General features: G+C 36.2%; 1 protein-coding gene across 1 annotated transcript in view; it reads right to left on the bottom strand.

Moving 5' to 3' along the window:
- The window catches only part of LOC107600024 (stromelysin-3-like), a 13,405-nt gene extending 736 nt beyond the window's left edge, over positions 1–12,669 (bottom strand). The window contains exons 1-6 of the mRNA XM_016291792.1: positions 12,452–12,669; positions 6,095–6,360; positions 3,586–3,729; positions 2,221–2,354; positions 1,384–1,601; positions 735–939 (exon numbers count right to left, since the gene is read on the bottom strand). Coding sequence (XP_016147278.1) covers positions 735–939; positions 1,384–1,601; positions 2,221–2,354; positions 3,586–3,729; positions 6,095–6,360; positions 12,452–12,562 — 1,078 coding nt within the window. The 5' untranslated portion in view covers positions 12,563–12,669. The remainder of the gene's footprint in view (positions 1–734; positions 940–1,383; positions 1,602–2,220; positions 2,355–3,585; positions 3,730–6,094; positions 6,361–12,451) is intronic.
- Positions 12,670–16,493: the final 3,824 nt, after the last annotated feature.

Here is a 16,493-nt window from a genome sequence, read left to right on the forward strand (position 1 = left end):
TTTTTTTGACCTTGTAATTTTTAATCAAAATGTCATGTCATAACTTAAACGTCCAGTTGCTGGGTGATTAAATAAAAAATAAAAAGGTTCTGATATTTTTCAGCTTTTGAATGATATTCAATATTCTAAAATGGCTTAGATTATTTAGAGATTATTTTTTTAGAGACAGTAAATAATCTTAAATGTTATACAGATCACAAAATGGCATGTTTAGACTTTTATGGCCATAAATTATGGAAAAGTGAATTTAAGATGTTTTAATGCTTTTTAAGGATCCACAAACACCTTTTGTCTATAAAATTGTCTCGAGTGATAATCATAATCAAGTACATTCACATCAACATACCACATGTTTGACTCACTGAACCAATGCTATTCCTGTTCTAAATGCACAGAGTAAAGTTTAACCCAAATTTTCAATCTTGAAATGATACATTTCATTCTGTGAAATTCACAAGTTCCATCTGAGATACAATAACCACCTATAAATGTACAGTACTGTTTTGGTACTGCACTGCACAACACATATATTTATCTGTTGTTAGTAGCATGTGTTCTGTGTGCTCATGTTTTATCATGCCCTGCATTAGAGGCACAGGATGAAGCAGGATGCTTCAGATATGGGTCAAGGGGAAGTACCGCGCCACCATAGATATGTATATAACCAGGCCTGTCTGATCCTGTCCTCCAACCACAAATCACCACAGTCAGCCACTGGTGCTGAACTCACCCACCTTCAAAGAACCAGATATTGCCCTTTTTGTCTTCATAGGCGGCGCCTATATTCTCTGGAATGCCCCTCCAGTGTCGAGAGGCCAGGGCAGGGTATCCCGCCTGCAGACGGCCCTCCCTGATGCGCCAGGCATAGCTGGCCTTGAAGAAGAACAATTCCCCACGGATTACAGACACAGCATCGAAGTCTGTGTGACAAGAATCAGGCTACAAACAGTGACAGCGAGAGGAGATGGGATAACGTAAGTGAGAATGAAGGGCACAAACTGATTTAAAATATGTGATGTTTTAGGAATATTTTGGGCTTAATACAATAATAATTATAATACAATACAATTGCAATATATTTATAACATTAATAATGATTACCACAAAAAATAATTATGAATTTCCTCTGGTTTTCTCTAAAAAAATAAAATAAAATTAAGGTTAAATTGACAAATAACTCAATAAAAAATGTAATTGTTAACATCTTTAGTCTATTGAAACAGTGAGTATATTATCATTTACTTCCATTTGTAAGAGCCTCAACGTAATCTCAATTTTTATTTATTTTTTTTAATCTTTTGTGGTAATCAACATTATGGCAATGCTGTTGATATTGCTTTTAAATGTGTAATTTTTTCAATGTTTAAATGTTCGGTGACTCACTGCACTGGTGATAATCTCATTGGTTTCTGTAGGGATTTGGACCGAGGCTTGCAGCCGGGGGCCATAGAGGTATTGAATCCCTTTCTTGTCATCCTCACTGAGCTGGAGAGGATAAGAGAAGCTGTAAAATGGGGACATTAAGGCTCCAGGCTCCAGAGAATGCTGTAGACCCAGGACATGACCAAACTCATGTGCTGCCACCTGAAGAAGATCAGTTCCTGTAGAATGACATTTAAAATCAGGCATTTTCACACAAATCTGATTTGGCTTTTATATCTGATCTTAAGGAATGACTGTCATTTTGTTTGTTCTGATCTGTTTGTTCAGACAGGGTCATCAACATCTGGTGCATCTACATCGGTTTCTGTAGTAATGATGTAAGTGTCAGTGTGATGCCAGAAGACTTTCTCATTCAACAGCTGAGAGTAGCTGTCTGTGTGGACTGAGAGGACGGAAAACCAGACATCTTGCCTTTGCTCGTGTCTATGGTGACATCTCACCATGAACTCAAAAGGTGCAGCAACCTTAAAATAACACAAACCTTGTATGATGTCATGCATTTGTATGATAAAAAAAACATATTAATCGCTTTAATCAGTTTAATCTGTCAAATCCCATAAGGATGTGGACTGGGTTTATGGTTGGAGCCAAATATGCAAAAAACTTAAAACGTATTAGAGATGTATCCAAACTTTCCAAGTAATTTTTTGAAAACAGAATCTATAATACATTCACTGATTCATTCCTTTACAATGTGTGTTATCTGTATTTGAGATTTCCAGATTTCCAAGTGAGTGGCAGGCAGTGAAGCAGTAAGATGAATATTCTGCAATTTACCAAGTTCATTGCCAACCGTCCAGGACTCATCATAGTCAAAATGAATGTCTCCCTCCCGATGTGTTCTCGGGAAAAAAGCATGAGCCAGGATTCCACCGGGGCCATCAAAGGGCAAATTATCACCATGCCAGTACCTTATATGGAAAACACACACACACATATATATGTAATTATATATATATATATATATATATATATATATATACTCACTATTTAATATCTTTGCATCACAGTAGGACTATCACATAAAAATAAACAAGTTAAAGCACTACATTCCCCATTTATACGTGTGACTTGAACTAAATATTCAGTGTTAAAGGGGTCATATGATGCGATTTCAAGTTTTCCTTTCTCTTTGGAGTGTTACAAGCTGATTGTGCATAGATAAGATCCCTGAAGTTGCAAAGACTAAAGTCTCAAAACCAAAGAGATATTCTTGATCAAAGTTAAGACTCTGCCACACCCCCCTAAAACGGCTCGTTCTAACACGCCCCCGCATATCTTGGTCACTATGTGGAAATATTTGCATAATGCGCCCAAATGTGCACGCAAAGAAAGAAGGTGTGGTTTCAGTAACCGCAGTTAGTGTTGAAGCAGCCATGTCATAGAGGGCATAGAGGACCTACAATAATGTACAGTATTTGAAAAATAATGTGTTTTTTGAACATTAAAGCATGTCAACATATTCTGTTACACCAAATACACAAAAAAATTATCTTTAAAAAAGCATCATATGACCCCTTTAACTATTTTCTGCCAGTATTAACATAGCAGAAAATAGACTGACATTAAGAACTATTGGATGTGATATGATTTGATATGTGATATATTTAAAATTTGTTCACTTATTAATTTCTTTGGTTGTATACCTAAAGACATAAATATGAAAATCTGTTATATGAAATATGACAAATATTTCCGTGTTAAGTAATGTAGACTCGTGTGAGATACACAAGTCCCAAACTTATTATACTAAATTGTATACTCTGCTGTATTATACTATATATTTTATATTTTACAGTAATTTCATAATTTATATTTTACTTTACTATTCTGTGTTGTACTATACTATAATACTATATTGAATACTACACTAGTACTCACTTTATTTTGTAACCCTTGTATTTGTTTGCAGGATCAATTAATCAAGGATGACAAATACACCTGTGAAGAGGGTATTTTCAAAACGACTATAACTGAGAATATGATTTTGCATGGCACTCAGGTGTCAATATGAAATTCACCAGACTACTATCATATCAGTTTAGGAAGATGAACAGGAGCCAGAGACCAAAAGCAAAAATGACTTAAACTGCTTCACTCTGTTACACCTAGGCATATTGAAGGATGATTTTTTTTTGTTACCTTGCAAAGTCAATGACTATGTCGGCTTCTTGGCTGATAACCTCAGTAAAGGTGAGGGGTGTGACATCACTCCAAACCTTGAGAGCTTCCTGTAAAACCCGCTTTACTTTATCCTCCCTCATCTGCCATGGGAAACGCTGGATTCTGAACACACATAGACACAGTCATACTCAAAGTTTATCAACAAAACACACGTTTGCCCCTGCAGTGTGTGTGTCGCATTGTGTTACAGACCACTGGTCCTTGCACTGCTGGACCACCAACCGACACAAACCCACATCAGAAACCACCAGTGATTCATATGACCAGTGATCACCATAGGTATCTGTCTGGTGAGCATGTCACATGATCTCATAATGTGCTCTGAATGGTTGTTTTATGAGCATAATGAAACTGTGGTTTCAGTGGTATTATGTGTAGCTTCATGACGCAGTTCTCTGACAGGAGCAGAACTCACCCTCCAGGGATCCTGTTACCTCAGACACGTATCAGATTAATCTGGATCGTCACTTACAATTTGGGCATTACTAACCTTTTATTACAGTCATTTACATAAAGGTGAGCACTCTTCAAATATTTGTGTTGAACAGCAGTACAAATCCACATAGCTCAAGTTAAGCTCAAGTTAATAGGAACTTAAAGGGTTACTCCACCCCAAAATGAAAATTTTGTCATTAATCACTTACCCCCATGTAGTTCCAAACCCGTAATCGGAACACAATTTAAAGGGGTCATATGATGCGATTTCAATTTTTCCTTTCTCTTTGGAGTGTTACAAGCTCTTGGTGCATAAAGAAGATCTGTAAAGTTGCAAAGACTAAAGTCTCAAATCCAAAAAGATATTCTTTATAAAAGTTAAGAGTCAGCCACACCTACCTAAAACGGCTCGTTCTAACACGCCCCCACATGTCTACGTCACGATGTGGGAAGATTTGCATAACGCCGCCCAAATGTTCACGCAAAGAAAGAAAGCGTAACTTTTATTCTCGCTGTAGTATTGTTGTTGCCGCCGCCGCCATGTCGTGAAGGCGCTGTGTGTTTCGTTGTAAAAGCGAAACTACTTTGTTTGGCCTTCCAAAAGAGGACGATATCCGCTTCGTTATGCCTGGAGCTAATCCGTGTTGGTCGTTGAGGAAATACATCAACTTCGCGCTGTGGATCGCTGGATCGGCTTTCACCGTGGATGAAGCGGAGTCCAGCCCGGGGTCGTCACATGTGGTTGCTGCAAGCCCGTCGGCCGCTCCTTCGTCGAATCCGCCGGCCACGCCGTTCTCAAGCCGGCCTCCGCTCACTCTAGCTCGCCGTGTGTGACGCTGTGTGTTTATATATATTCACATATATATATATATACACACACACACACACACACATATAAACACACACACTTTCCTTCAAAAACATTTCGTTTATCTTATAATGCCCCATTCTAATACACAATGCATGCCTCTGTACTATTCAGCCATTAAAATAGTACACAAAGAACAATGGAGAGCAACAAGACCTCAGAAAGAAAATTGAGTATCCTACATCTTCAACCGGATGCATCCACACTGTGCTGCCTGTGAATAGATTCCTGTACAAATGTTGCTGATTACTACTCTCTCAGGGACGACCCTTTTCTCCTTCAAAGGTCTGGCTATAATGTCTCTGCATTCCTCCACATACACTGACTGCTGTAAGCATGATCAGAACAAAAATAGAAAGTGCTATCAGCACACAAACATTATCGTTTATTCAGATATTAAATAAGGACAAAAATGACCCTTTTGTTATGATGAAAACAGACAGGCACTGTGCCACCATTTGTCATTGTGCCAGCAATTTTCATAGTATACAATTCCAAGATTATTAGAAAGCTAAATGGTTATTATTATTGTTGTTGTTGTTGTTATTATTAAATAATTAAAATCAACCATCGTAACAAGATACTTTCAGTTACTTGGTGCACATGGAATACCATGAAGTAGGACTAAGCTTACACACTAAAGTTACACAGTTGATTTATAAGCTAATAATAAGCAAATAATAATTATATATTATTATATCAAACCTGGAATAAGACGTGGATTTGGGGAGAAAAATTAGATGTGAATTATTGTTCACATCTGTTTCTCACATCTAATAATTCACAATAATTATTGTGAATTATTAGTGAATTATTCATGAGATACAGTATATTGTAATTTAATCAGGAGAACAGACAACAAATGCACAGTATATGTTGCCTTTTTTCATATCGTTACAGCAGATTACAAAAGAAAAAATAAATCATGAGGAGGGAAATAATGCAGCAGATAGAATAGACTTAACTTATTCGGTCAAACTGAAAAAATATGGATTATTTGTACAATTACAATTTAATAAATTGAAATAATTTCAGTCTTTTTGAGTGGAACTTCTCCTCTCAAGCGCCTCCCATAATTTAAAATGCAGTAGGCACACTAGAAAAAATGGTGTATATATTACTTAGAATTATAATGAATGATCTTGATTTCCTTGTACACCTTACTTGTAAGTGAGGTCAGTTTTTGGCCAGCGTCCTCCAAAAATCACAAAGCGTTTCTGTCGGGGGTGCCTGCTGAGATGCACCTCTCTCTGGTCAGGGTAGTCTGGGACGCCACAGCGCAGTGGACCTGCACCCCCGGGGCTGTTCTTGAGCTGGGTGTTGAGCTGTGGCTCATCTTTTGGCCATGCTTGAGGTTTGAAGGTGTCCTGAGGGTGGGGGACCCTGTCTCTCCTCTTTTCAGAGAGGGAATGATGAATCTGCGATAAACCCTGCGATATAAAGAAGGAATGAACTGAATGGCAACAATCACTATACAAATTTGCTGAAGGATATTACCCATGCTAATACTGGTTAGCTAGTTATCATCACTACACCATTATGCAGACAAAAAGCATGTTTCTCCACTAAAAGTTGTGTATTGGAGAAATACATTTTTAACAATTTTGTGGCACTTTTCATCCCCCCATGGGAACACTGAAAGATTTCTGAGAAGAAATGTTTCTTGAGTAGCAAACCAGTATATTAGAAGGATTTCTGAAGGATCATGTGACACTGAAGACTGGAGTAATGATGCTGAAAATTAAACTTTGCCATCACAGGAATAAATAACAGTTTAAAATACATTCAATTAGAAAACAGTTGTTTTAAATTGTATTGTATTGTATTTCAAAATATTATTGTTTTTACTTTTTTTCTTCTTCAAATAAATGCAGCCGTGGTGAGCATTGTTCAAAAACAATCCTAAACAACCCCTAAAATTTGAACAGTAGTTTACTGTATATTAAAGTATATTGCCAGAAAATGCTCTTGACATATTTATTTAACTAAAGTCTATTTGTCTCAAATATGATAAACTGACATTAGTTTAAAAAAACATACTGAACCCGTTTGGCAAGGCCACAGTTTATGATAATAAACATCTTGCATGTAAATGTTAAAACATTAAATAAAAACAAACAAGCCAAACCACACTAATCTGATACAAAAAGCAAAATCATGTTCTTTCCTGGTTGATGCTGTTTACTTACTGTGGGATATGATAGCGGATGGACTGCTTAGTGTTTAGGACTCCCTAAACATTCTTTGGAGGAAATGGCTGTTCATTAACATGGGCGTTAAAAACTGAGACAAATGCCGTGGGCAGCACTGTGGCGTTTTCAGGCAGAATTCTGGACATTTATAGATGCTTTAAACTTCAGGATGTTTCAGCTTTCATTTACAGTGCTCACCTTTTACTCATTTAGAGAAAAATGTCTAAATAGTTCATTTACATGAAATCAGCATTTACCTCAAAAAGCTAAATATGTTACGATCTGAAGAATTTACAATGAGTTCTATAGTGTGATATTCAAATGTGTATGTTATCTTCATGTCTTTCTTTGGACTAAGAGGAAAAACAGTTCTGACAAGGTGCCCTTGTTTTACAACATGTAAAATGTTTAGGACTTTTGCAAAGAAACAGCAAACAGGCTAAACGTTTTCCCCTCAGTGACCCCGTGTCTCTCTCCTAGGGATGGCGGCACAGAGGTGACTCCTCATGCGTGAGGCAGAGCTGCTATATTGGAGACAATGCCCAGCAGGAACTATGGAATGTGCCCTGGTCTCAGAGCGAGACTTTCTACCAGCATGCTGATTTCAAACATGACAGTTGTGGTTCATTTTCAACGCCATTTTCAACATTTATTGACTTTAAAATTATGTTTAACATTACAGTATATTATGTTCATATGTATCATAAAGCAAAAAAAAAAAGTATTTTGAATACATGAACACATCTTAATCATTATTAACCAATCAAGTTTACACACACACACATACATACGTATATATATATACACACACATCTTCAAGGTAAAGGTGTTTTCACAAATATGATAAATCATTAATTTACAAATTATTATGTTTTTAGGGAGTTGCACCACATGACATTTTAGTCTCCCTTCACCTGGACTCTGATATTTTAAGATACATATTGACCTAGAAAGCATAATTTCCTGTTTTATGGTTTTTCCCCCCTGCATGATTCTGCTTGTTGGTGCACCACATTACTTTGATTTAGTGTTTTAAATAGGATTAAGTATTTTAAAATAAGCAATGAAACAGTCAAAGCAGGTTCTTAAAATATTGATAAAATATTAAATTATTTTAATATTTATAATTAAAAATAAACGTTTTTTTCAGAAATTTCAATATTTATTTCTTTATTATAACATCAGGACAGTTGTATCAACCTGATATTTTATTATTTTATGCCATAAAAATAATTTTAATACAGAAATGAAAAACATGCTCCTTGTACAGCTCATGGAACACCAATACTTACACTGTACAGCTCAATCTAATCTCATGACCAATCTGGATACAAAATGTTAAAGTGAAATTCAAATCAGATGCTTGATTAAATTTCTTTTCTCAGTTGTTTATGTCATCATAACATCCAACTGCATTGTGACTTCTGACCTATGAGTGGGCAAGATCTGCCATTACCCTGTAATAACACACACATTCCACATCTGGCACACACAAAGATGAGGTGCTTTCTGCATTGTTCATACAATGCAAGTTTCAAGAACTCCAGTTCAAACGTATATGTGTTTGACCCACTTCTCAAAAATGCAGGGCAAGTTAGGACACATTTGGCTTTATTATGCAGGGGGAAATGAAGTCAACACAATAGGTTGCTATTTTATGTGTGTGTGTGTGTGTGTAATAATTTATAGAGAAAGCATTGCCCAAGGTATCTTGATGTTCTGCCAAAACAGAATCCCCAAAGTTTAAGCAGTTTATTTCATTAAATGTCTGAGGAGATTAAAGCAACACAATTTCATTTTAAATACACACAGGTAGTGGCATGATGTGGAAAGGAATACAATGTTTTTTTTTCTGCTACTTTTTTCTGCAAAGATCAGAGTGAATTTTGAAATAAGTGTGAGAATGTAGCTGTCCACTGTTATCAGCACTGTTTAAATGAACCATCTGACCCTAAAGCTACTGAAAATATATTTTTAGAGTGGAATCAAAATTCATAGGTTCACAGACAGGGAGAGAAAAACTTGTCTCAGTGAGTTTGAAAGCTAGCCAACAATGCTTTCTGATTCATTTTTTTAATGCTGGAAATATTTTGAGTCAGCGTTTTGCCTGTAGTTTGACATAATTTATGATTCAGATAAGCCCCCCAGACAAAGCAAAGTTATAAATGCTGCTTTCTCCTTTCATATATGGTTAAATTTGCCAGTGTAGGTCTGTGCTTGAGCCTCACTCATACAAAACTGCCTGTCCTGGCCTAGAGCTCCCATGTCTCTTGTGTTAACACATGCTTTCAGCTCCCACTCCTGATAAGAGTGCATCTGAGAGCCATGTTTGCCCCTATGTGCTATTCTCCAGAACTCTGTCCTACAGTAAAAACACCAGCAGATATCCAGATTCACTGAGATCAAGCTAATGATATCTGAACTGTTCCAAAACAGTGGCCTTTGTTTAGCAAGATTGACAAGAAAGAGCGATATTGTGTGAATATGCGACCATTATGTTGCAAAAAAATGTGAGGTGCTCGTGTTGCATAATGGATTAATTTTTTTAGGATTTTTGTCATTGCTTTTAACAAACTCAACAAGCCACTTTCAGTAGCAAAACAGTGATTTAAAGCTTAACTTTGTGTAACACTTTCACCTATCCCATATGCCAATACAGATACAACTCAACTGTAAATAAATCAATTTGCAGACTGATTTTTCAAAACATGTAAATGTTCTGTTGAGCTATCAAAACATTTTTATTTTTACTTCAGGGAATATTCTGGGTTCAGTACAAGTTACGCTCAATTGGCAGCAATTGTGGCATAATGTTGATGACAAAAAAATTATTTCTACATTTCCCTTTCTTTAAAAAAGCAAAAATTTGGGTTACAGTGAAGCACTTTTCACATTCTGTTTTTCACATACTATATAGTAGGGAAGTATGCATATTTGAATGCAGCCACTGTTTTAATAGTGTAGTCACAAGTTCTAATCTACATGTGTGTATTCATTCAAAAAAATCACTGACTAACCTTTACTATGTATATGTATATCTCGTTTTTCAAATTTAGTTCATGACAAACATAATGGTGTAAAATAACCGTAAAATTAAGAGAAATCTACTGTGCAAGTAATGCAGGTTTTAAAGAAAAAATTATGTAACTATAAAATGTTAAGCTTACATTTCTCCTTTTAAATTATTTTTAAGTCCCTCACTGTAACCTTGATTTATGCTTTTTTATAAAGAATGCAGGAACAAGTTGAATTTTTTTTCAGGTAATCACCTTTGTCACAAATGCTATTAATTGAGTTAAACTTGTACTGAACACCTGTTTGGAAACAATCATTATTTTTTCTTCAGTTTGGTGACTATTACCACGGAAATTACACACATCACCTTTAAGAAACAAACATCTAAATCATAACTCATAACTTCAGGACCAACTGAGTAAAGGTCTCCATGAAATGATAAACTATAGTACTTGAAGTAAATGGATCATGCATGCTGGAATATTGTTTGATTTAGTATGATAGTTGTCGACCCCTCCTCTTTCCACATTGATCAAAAGTGCTAAATTAGTCTTTCGACCCTAAAAAAAACAAACAGATTTTGGATGGGTAGAGTGCAGGATCAAAGATCTGGGTCACTGTCCAATCTGGTTTACAGACATCAGACAGGGAGAGAAAAAAGAAAAGCTAATCCTTACACCAACATATCACAACACTTCATGACAAGATAAATTAAGCTTTAGAGGATCCGAACAAATATTCAACCGTAGGTCCTCATATGGCTTGTTAACTGAGGGGTGTTACAGAGTATTTGTTAAATCTAGCTAACAAAATATATATTGTGTGTTTGATTGGTCCAGACGCTACAACCAACAGACCAAATAAAACTGCTCTTAGACAGCACAGTCCCACTACAGGAGTGTATTATTAACAATCGTCTTTATTTGCCCATTTTTTTCATTTTGATGTTTTTTACCAGTAAATTGTGGCTCCACTTATAAACTAGCAAATAATGCTTAACCTGTGGATATGACAACTTTTATGTGTTTCTTATGCTTCTTGTGTTCAGGCATTCAACCTTAACTAAAGTTAATTGAAAATTACTTGCCTCAAGTGGTGTAAATATTTAAGCTGCATATATTAACCTCAAATAAACTGTATAAATGAGTGTCCTAGAGCCTCCTTCTTTGCAGTGTTTTCTGCTCCCAGTGACTGGGTCAAAAACACTGTGAGATCATATTCTATTCTCTTTTAGCAGATGACGTGTCTGGGAGCAAGGGGCCGAAATAATCGTGCCAGGAAAAAGGACAGCACGATTTCTGTGAGAAGACTATCACATTCCCTAAATTCTCTCTACAATAGGATATGCATCCGTGCATGTGTGAGAGTGAGGGAGTGTGTGACCCTCCAGATGGCACAGAAAAGACAAACTTGCCCATGCCTGCACAATCCCTCGCTCTTTTGTCATCGCTGAGAGAACAAACTGACAACATTATGTTTAAGTTTTACACCTGAGTCATAATAAACAACACTAAAATCCATTCCTCAGTTTTAGGAATGTGATGACAGGTAGATTAGGCCATTTTAACAATCAAACAAACATGTCCAATAAAGGGTATAAACAGAAAACTGTAAGCCTGTGAGTATATTTTAAATTGGAAAAAAAAAAACTTTTATCAAGAGCATTTAATGGCAGTTAAACAGTTAAATGAGATCAAATTAACGGCTCTCATAAGCATCATTTACTTAATCTAAATCATAAAAAAGTGAACAAACCCAGATGAAATTGACAGGTTCTGGCTTGTAAATGTAGAGGCTGCAGACGCTGTTTTACGATTTTGAATTATAACAATAATTGTAACAAGCCAAAACTTATCAAATTTTGCTTTGTTCATGCTTTTGCCATGCAGCATGAAAGTAAAATAAAATGTATTTTATTAAACATTCAAAAGTAAAACTTTAAACAAACTCAAAACTCAAAATGTTGTAGCAAGTTACAACGCTAGAGCAGCGTTTTCCAGAGCTACACTCTTAAAAATAAAGGTGCTTCAAAAGGTTCTTCAAGCGATGCCATAGAAGAACCATTTTTAGTTCCACAAAGAACCATTCAGTCATAGGTTCTTTAAAGAACCATCTCTTTATTACCTTTTTATAATCTGAAGAACCTTTTTTCGCCACAAAGAACCTTTTGTCAAACAGAAAGGTTCTTCAGATGTTAAAGGTTCTTTATGGAACCATTTAGACAAAAAGGTTCTTCTATGGCATCGTGAAGCACCTTTATTTTTAAGAGTGTAGAATGAAACAACGCATCAAATGTGTGCATTAATAAACTCACCGGAGGCTCGTTGTGCTTCACGAGTCCTCGTCCCTCATGCAAAGGCGTGCATCTCACGGTCAGGAGCACATGCAGAGCGAAAGCGCCTGACAGAAGCCCGGAGACCCGCATCCTCCTCCTGTATCTTCGAGCTCCGCTGCTTTAAGTGGAAGTGTCTGAGAAGGCTGCGGCGCAAGCTCGCGCGATGCCTGTGAACGACTGCTGCTGCAGATAGCCTACTGCACTTATTTATATGCAATGATTTCTTTGTTCTCTTTCCTCCAATACACATTTTTTTTATGGGCCGGAGTGACAATATTGCCTAGTCTCACCATGAGACTTTTAACTCTTTTGCCTCTGTGAGCGAATCAAATGGGACACTCATAATAAAATACAGCCTAGTCTAGAGTGTAGAAAAACAACTTCCAAATTTAATTTCCACCTGGCCTTATTAATTGCCTAATTTGCATGTTCTATTCATTTTTGACATTTTAGATAAAGCCTTAGGCTATATTAAGCTATAGCCTATTTAGATTTATAAAGATTTATGAAGCCTACTAAGATTTAAATTTAGATTTAGGCTACATCAAATATTTCAATTACTTAGTGTTAAAATAGTCAGTAAACCCTAAATATCACTAGCAAGAGTGCTGAATAGTTTCAGGTAATCATGACAGAATAATAGCATGATTGTGACTGTGAGTATGATTTAATAAAGGCTAGTACAGAGGTGAGGGGTCAGTGTCTGTCAAATCAAACTGTCAGAATAGGATAAAAATGAAACTGCAGATTAATACCTGGTTAGCATATATACTCTGTAAAGTGTTTATTCACAAATACAAACATAAGGTAGGGTGTTTTTTTATTTCGGGCATCCTCTCATCTCTAAGTCGCCCGCTATTTTTCTGATTGTAGTGTGCGACACTGTGGCTAATATTGTGAGACGTCGGGTTTGTCTCACTTTTATAGTGACTATTTATTCATGGAAACAACAAAATAGTCTCGTGATTTGTAAAATGTTTCTGACGAATAAAACGATGGCAAAGGAAATGAAACAGAGGTAGGCTAGCTAAGATTCCGCGTGTGGCGTTCTTAAGGCTCAAAACTTTTTTGAAATCACATTTATTACTTTATTGCAGAGCGAGCGGAGACAAATACTTGTAAGCTATAGTTTTGTCCCCTACTGTCATTTTAATGAGTCAGTTCTTCCTAAACAGTCCATAGATATAGCTTTTGGAAAGTTTATTCTTAAAGGGATAGTTCACCTTCAGTTGCTGGTCCCCATCCCCATTGACTTAAAGTATGCAGAAGAAAAAACACTATGAAAGTCAATGGGGACCAGCAACTGAAGGTGAACTATCCCTTTAAATGGTTCTCTGGCTGCATCCACAATTGCATACTTTTTGAGTAGGTAGCTATTTCTTTTGAATAAATAATTAGTGACAGTTAAAAATTTAGACTTTACATAGTATAAATGTGTGTGTAGCATGAATGTAATCCGGACTTGCTATATTCGTCATGCTGCCATTATCATTTAACTAGCATCTCTTTACTGCCATTCACAAATGTTCTCCCGTGGCCTCATGGGAGAGTAAAGTCAGAATCTTGCCCCAAATAGTAGGTCATCTGGGACTTTTCACCTAGGCTATACATTGTTAAAAAAGTTCATTCCGTAATCCATTTGGTTTTACATTAACTTGTGGTCAGATTTTGATCAGCTGAGGTAATGGGATGCGAGTTGTTAATTTCTAGGCTTCCTGTTTTTCTCTCCAACTCATTTGGGGAAATTCTCCACTATGAGCGCATCCACATATGCAGGTGACCTACTAAATAGTAGGCCTAAAGAAGTATTTGATTTTGGATACAGCCTCTCATACTTGTAAAGTCATATTCATTCTAGTGTATCGGTTCATTCAGATGGTTTTTAGTAAATAAGCAAATTACAAAAAGATTTATCAATTAGATTCCTTATATTTGTCTCTTTTTTTTCAATGGAAATATGGTTCAAACTCCACTCTGCTCCCTGAACACTAGAGAGAACCCCCTTTCAAATGATAATGGAGACAAACCTACTCTTCAAGCAAAATCATACATTGCTTGCATTCATCTTTTTTCGTAACATAATTTTAAATTCAACTCACCATTGAAGTAATCACACCATGCATGGCTAACCACAAAAAAAAGAATTAAGATCTCATTTTAGTTTACATGACAACAAGCCAATATAATCTCTTAATGTCTCAAAAAAGAAACCCATGCTTTTTGAATTCTGTTTACAGAAGTGTTGAAAAGACCACAGATCTTTGCACATTCTACATATGTTTTTTGTCAGTGTCTGTAATGACTAACATACCACAAATAATGTGTTAGCGATGATCAAGAGGTTGCAATACAATAATCACAAATATGAAGAACATTTTCAGTCAATCTTTCAAATCGGTGATTACAGATTAATGGGTTACATTATGAAAAGTGTTTGTGTATGTCTAAGTTAATGTTTGAATTGCCTTTTTAACTTCATGGGAGTGTACCAAAGATGCAGGTGCAGGAGAGCACAAAAAAACTAATGAGGCTTAATTTACTTTTAATGCCCCACTATGAGCCTCAGATGTTGTTTTTCCCTCCCCTGGTAAGCCTCTTGGACTAAGGGCTCGTAGCTTTGTCACTGCGTCAACCTACGGTGCTTATGTAAGCAAAACATTGTCATCTTTGTTAAAGAAAGCTGGAAAACATATTCACTTACTCATATGCCCACATGAATGATGCAGTTCATCCTATACACACACATAGATACATGATATGGTTATTTTACGTGCAAAGGTCATAGGTGTATACAGTTGGTTAACCCCAGGAACGTTCACCTGCATAGATGGGGATGAGCTCATGGTGGAGAATTTCCCCAAATGAGTTGGAGAGGAAAACAGGAAGCCCAGATAGTCACAACTTGCATCCCATTTCCTCGCCTGATCAAAATCTGACCACAAGGTAATGTAAAACCACAGGGATGATGGGATGGAAGTTTTTTTTAATTATTATTATTATTTACTTACATTTAGACTATGAGAACATTTTAAGGTTAATGCACTATAATCAAATTTAAATTCTCATTTGATCACAAATTTATAAAATGAAAGCAAAAGATTTCGAAGCAGTGTTGTGTCATCTGCTTTTCCCTTTTTCCTATTACGAATTATAACAAACAAAAATACGAATCCTTAAAAAGGTGTATCAAATTTGAAGTTTTCTTTGGGGTTTGTTAGAAAATACACCACCTAATCTAGCACAAGCATTGCATGTCTCTCAGAGCAATAAAAAAGTGAATCTGTTAATACCGTCGGTCATTTATAGTAGAGAACATGGAGAAACAATCTTAGCCAGACTTTTGGTTCTTATCTGTGTATCTGCTATAATCTGGTATCACATGCCTCTTTAAATTCAAACCAGACTTTTAAGTGAAGTCTTGCTGGGAGCCTCAGCAGGAAAACCCCACTGGCCTAACCAGAACCATTATATTGGTTCTTCCAAACCACAAGCAGTCTTTGTTTACTTCTCTTGTGAGTTTGATGGGGCTCTGATGAATTATCTAACAATTAAACACAGAATACAAAGAGTTAAATATGGTAATTGTATTTGAAATTTAGGTTTGTGATTTCCCTAAGAATAAATCAATGCAGTGTAATATGGTGTAGAGGTGTGTCAGTATATTTTTATGCATCAAAAGGTGTATGAATCTCTTTATTGTACTTTTACTGTGAAATACAACACAAAACCAACAAGAACCCACCCTTTTAAAATCCAAACTATGCACTCACACCCTGACCTCACTGAGAAGGTCAACTCCAAAGCACACTTGAATGACCTTTGAGCTTGAATGCTTAGAAGTAATGCAGGGCGAATAAGGAGAGGATGTGCAACACAAAGTAACTTCTGATGTATCTCCATAATGGTTTTAGGAAGTTTAGAAAGCATGGATTTGATTATCAGTCCAGAGTAATTTATGTGACTGAATGTTTATCTGATAACAACAATCCCCTGGTTCCCCTTACTTGAAATTGTGCTCCTT

The sequence above is a fragment of the Sinocyclocheilus grahami genome, unplaced genomic scaffold (genome assembly GCF_001515645.1).
Source record: "Sinocyclocheilus grahami isolate Dianchi unplaced genomic scaffold, SAMN03320097.WGS_v1.1 scaffold276.1, whole genome shotgun sequence".
Lineage (NCBI taxonomy): Eukaryota > Metazoa > Chordata > Actinopteri > Cypriniformes > Cyprinidae > Sinocyclocheilus > Sinocyclocheilus grahami.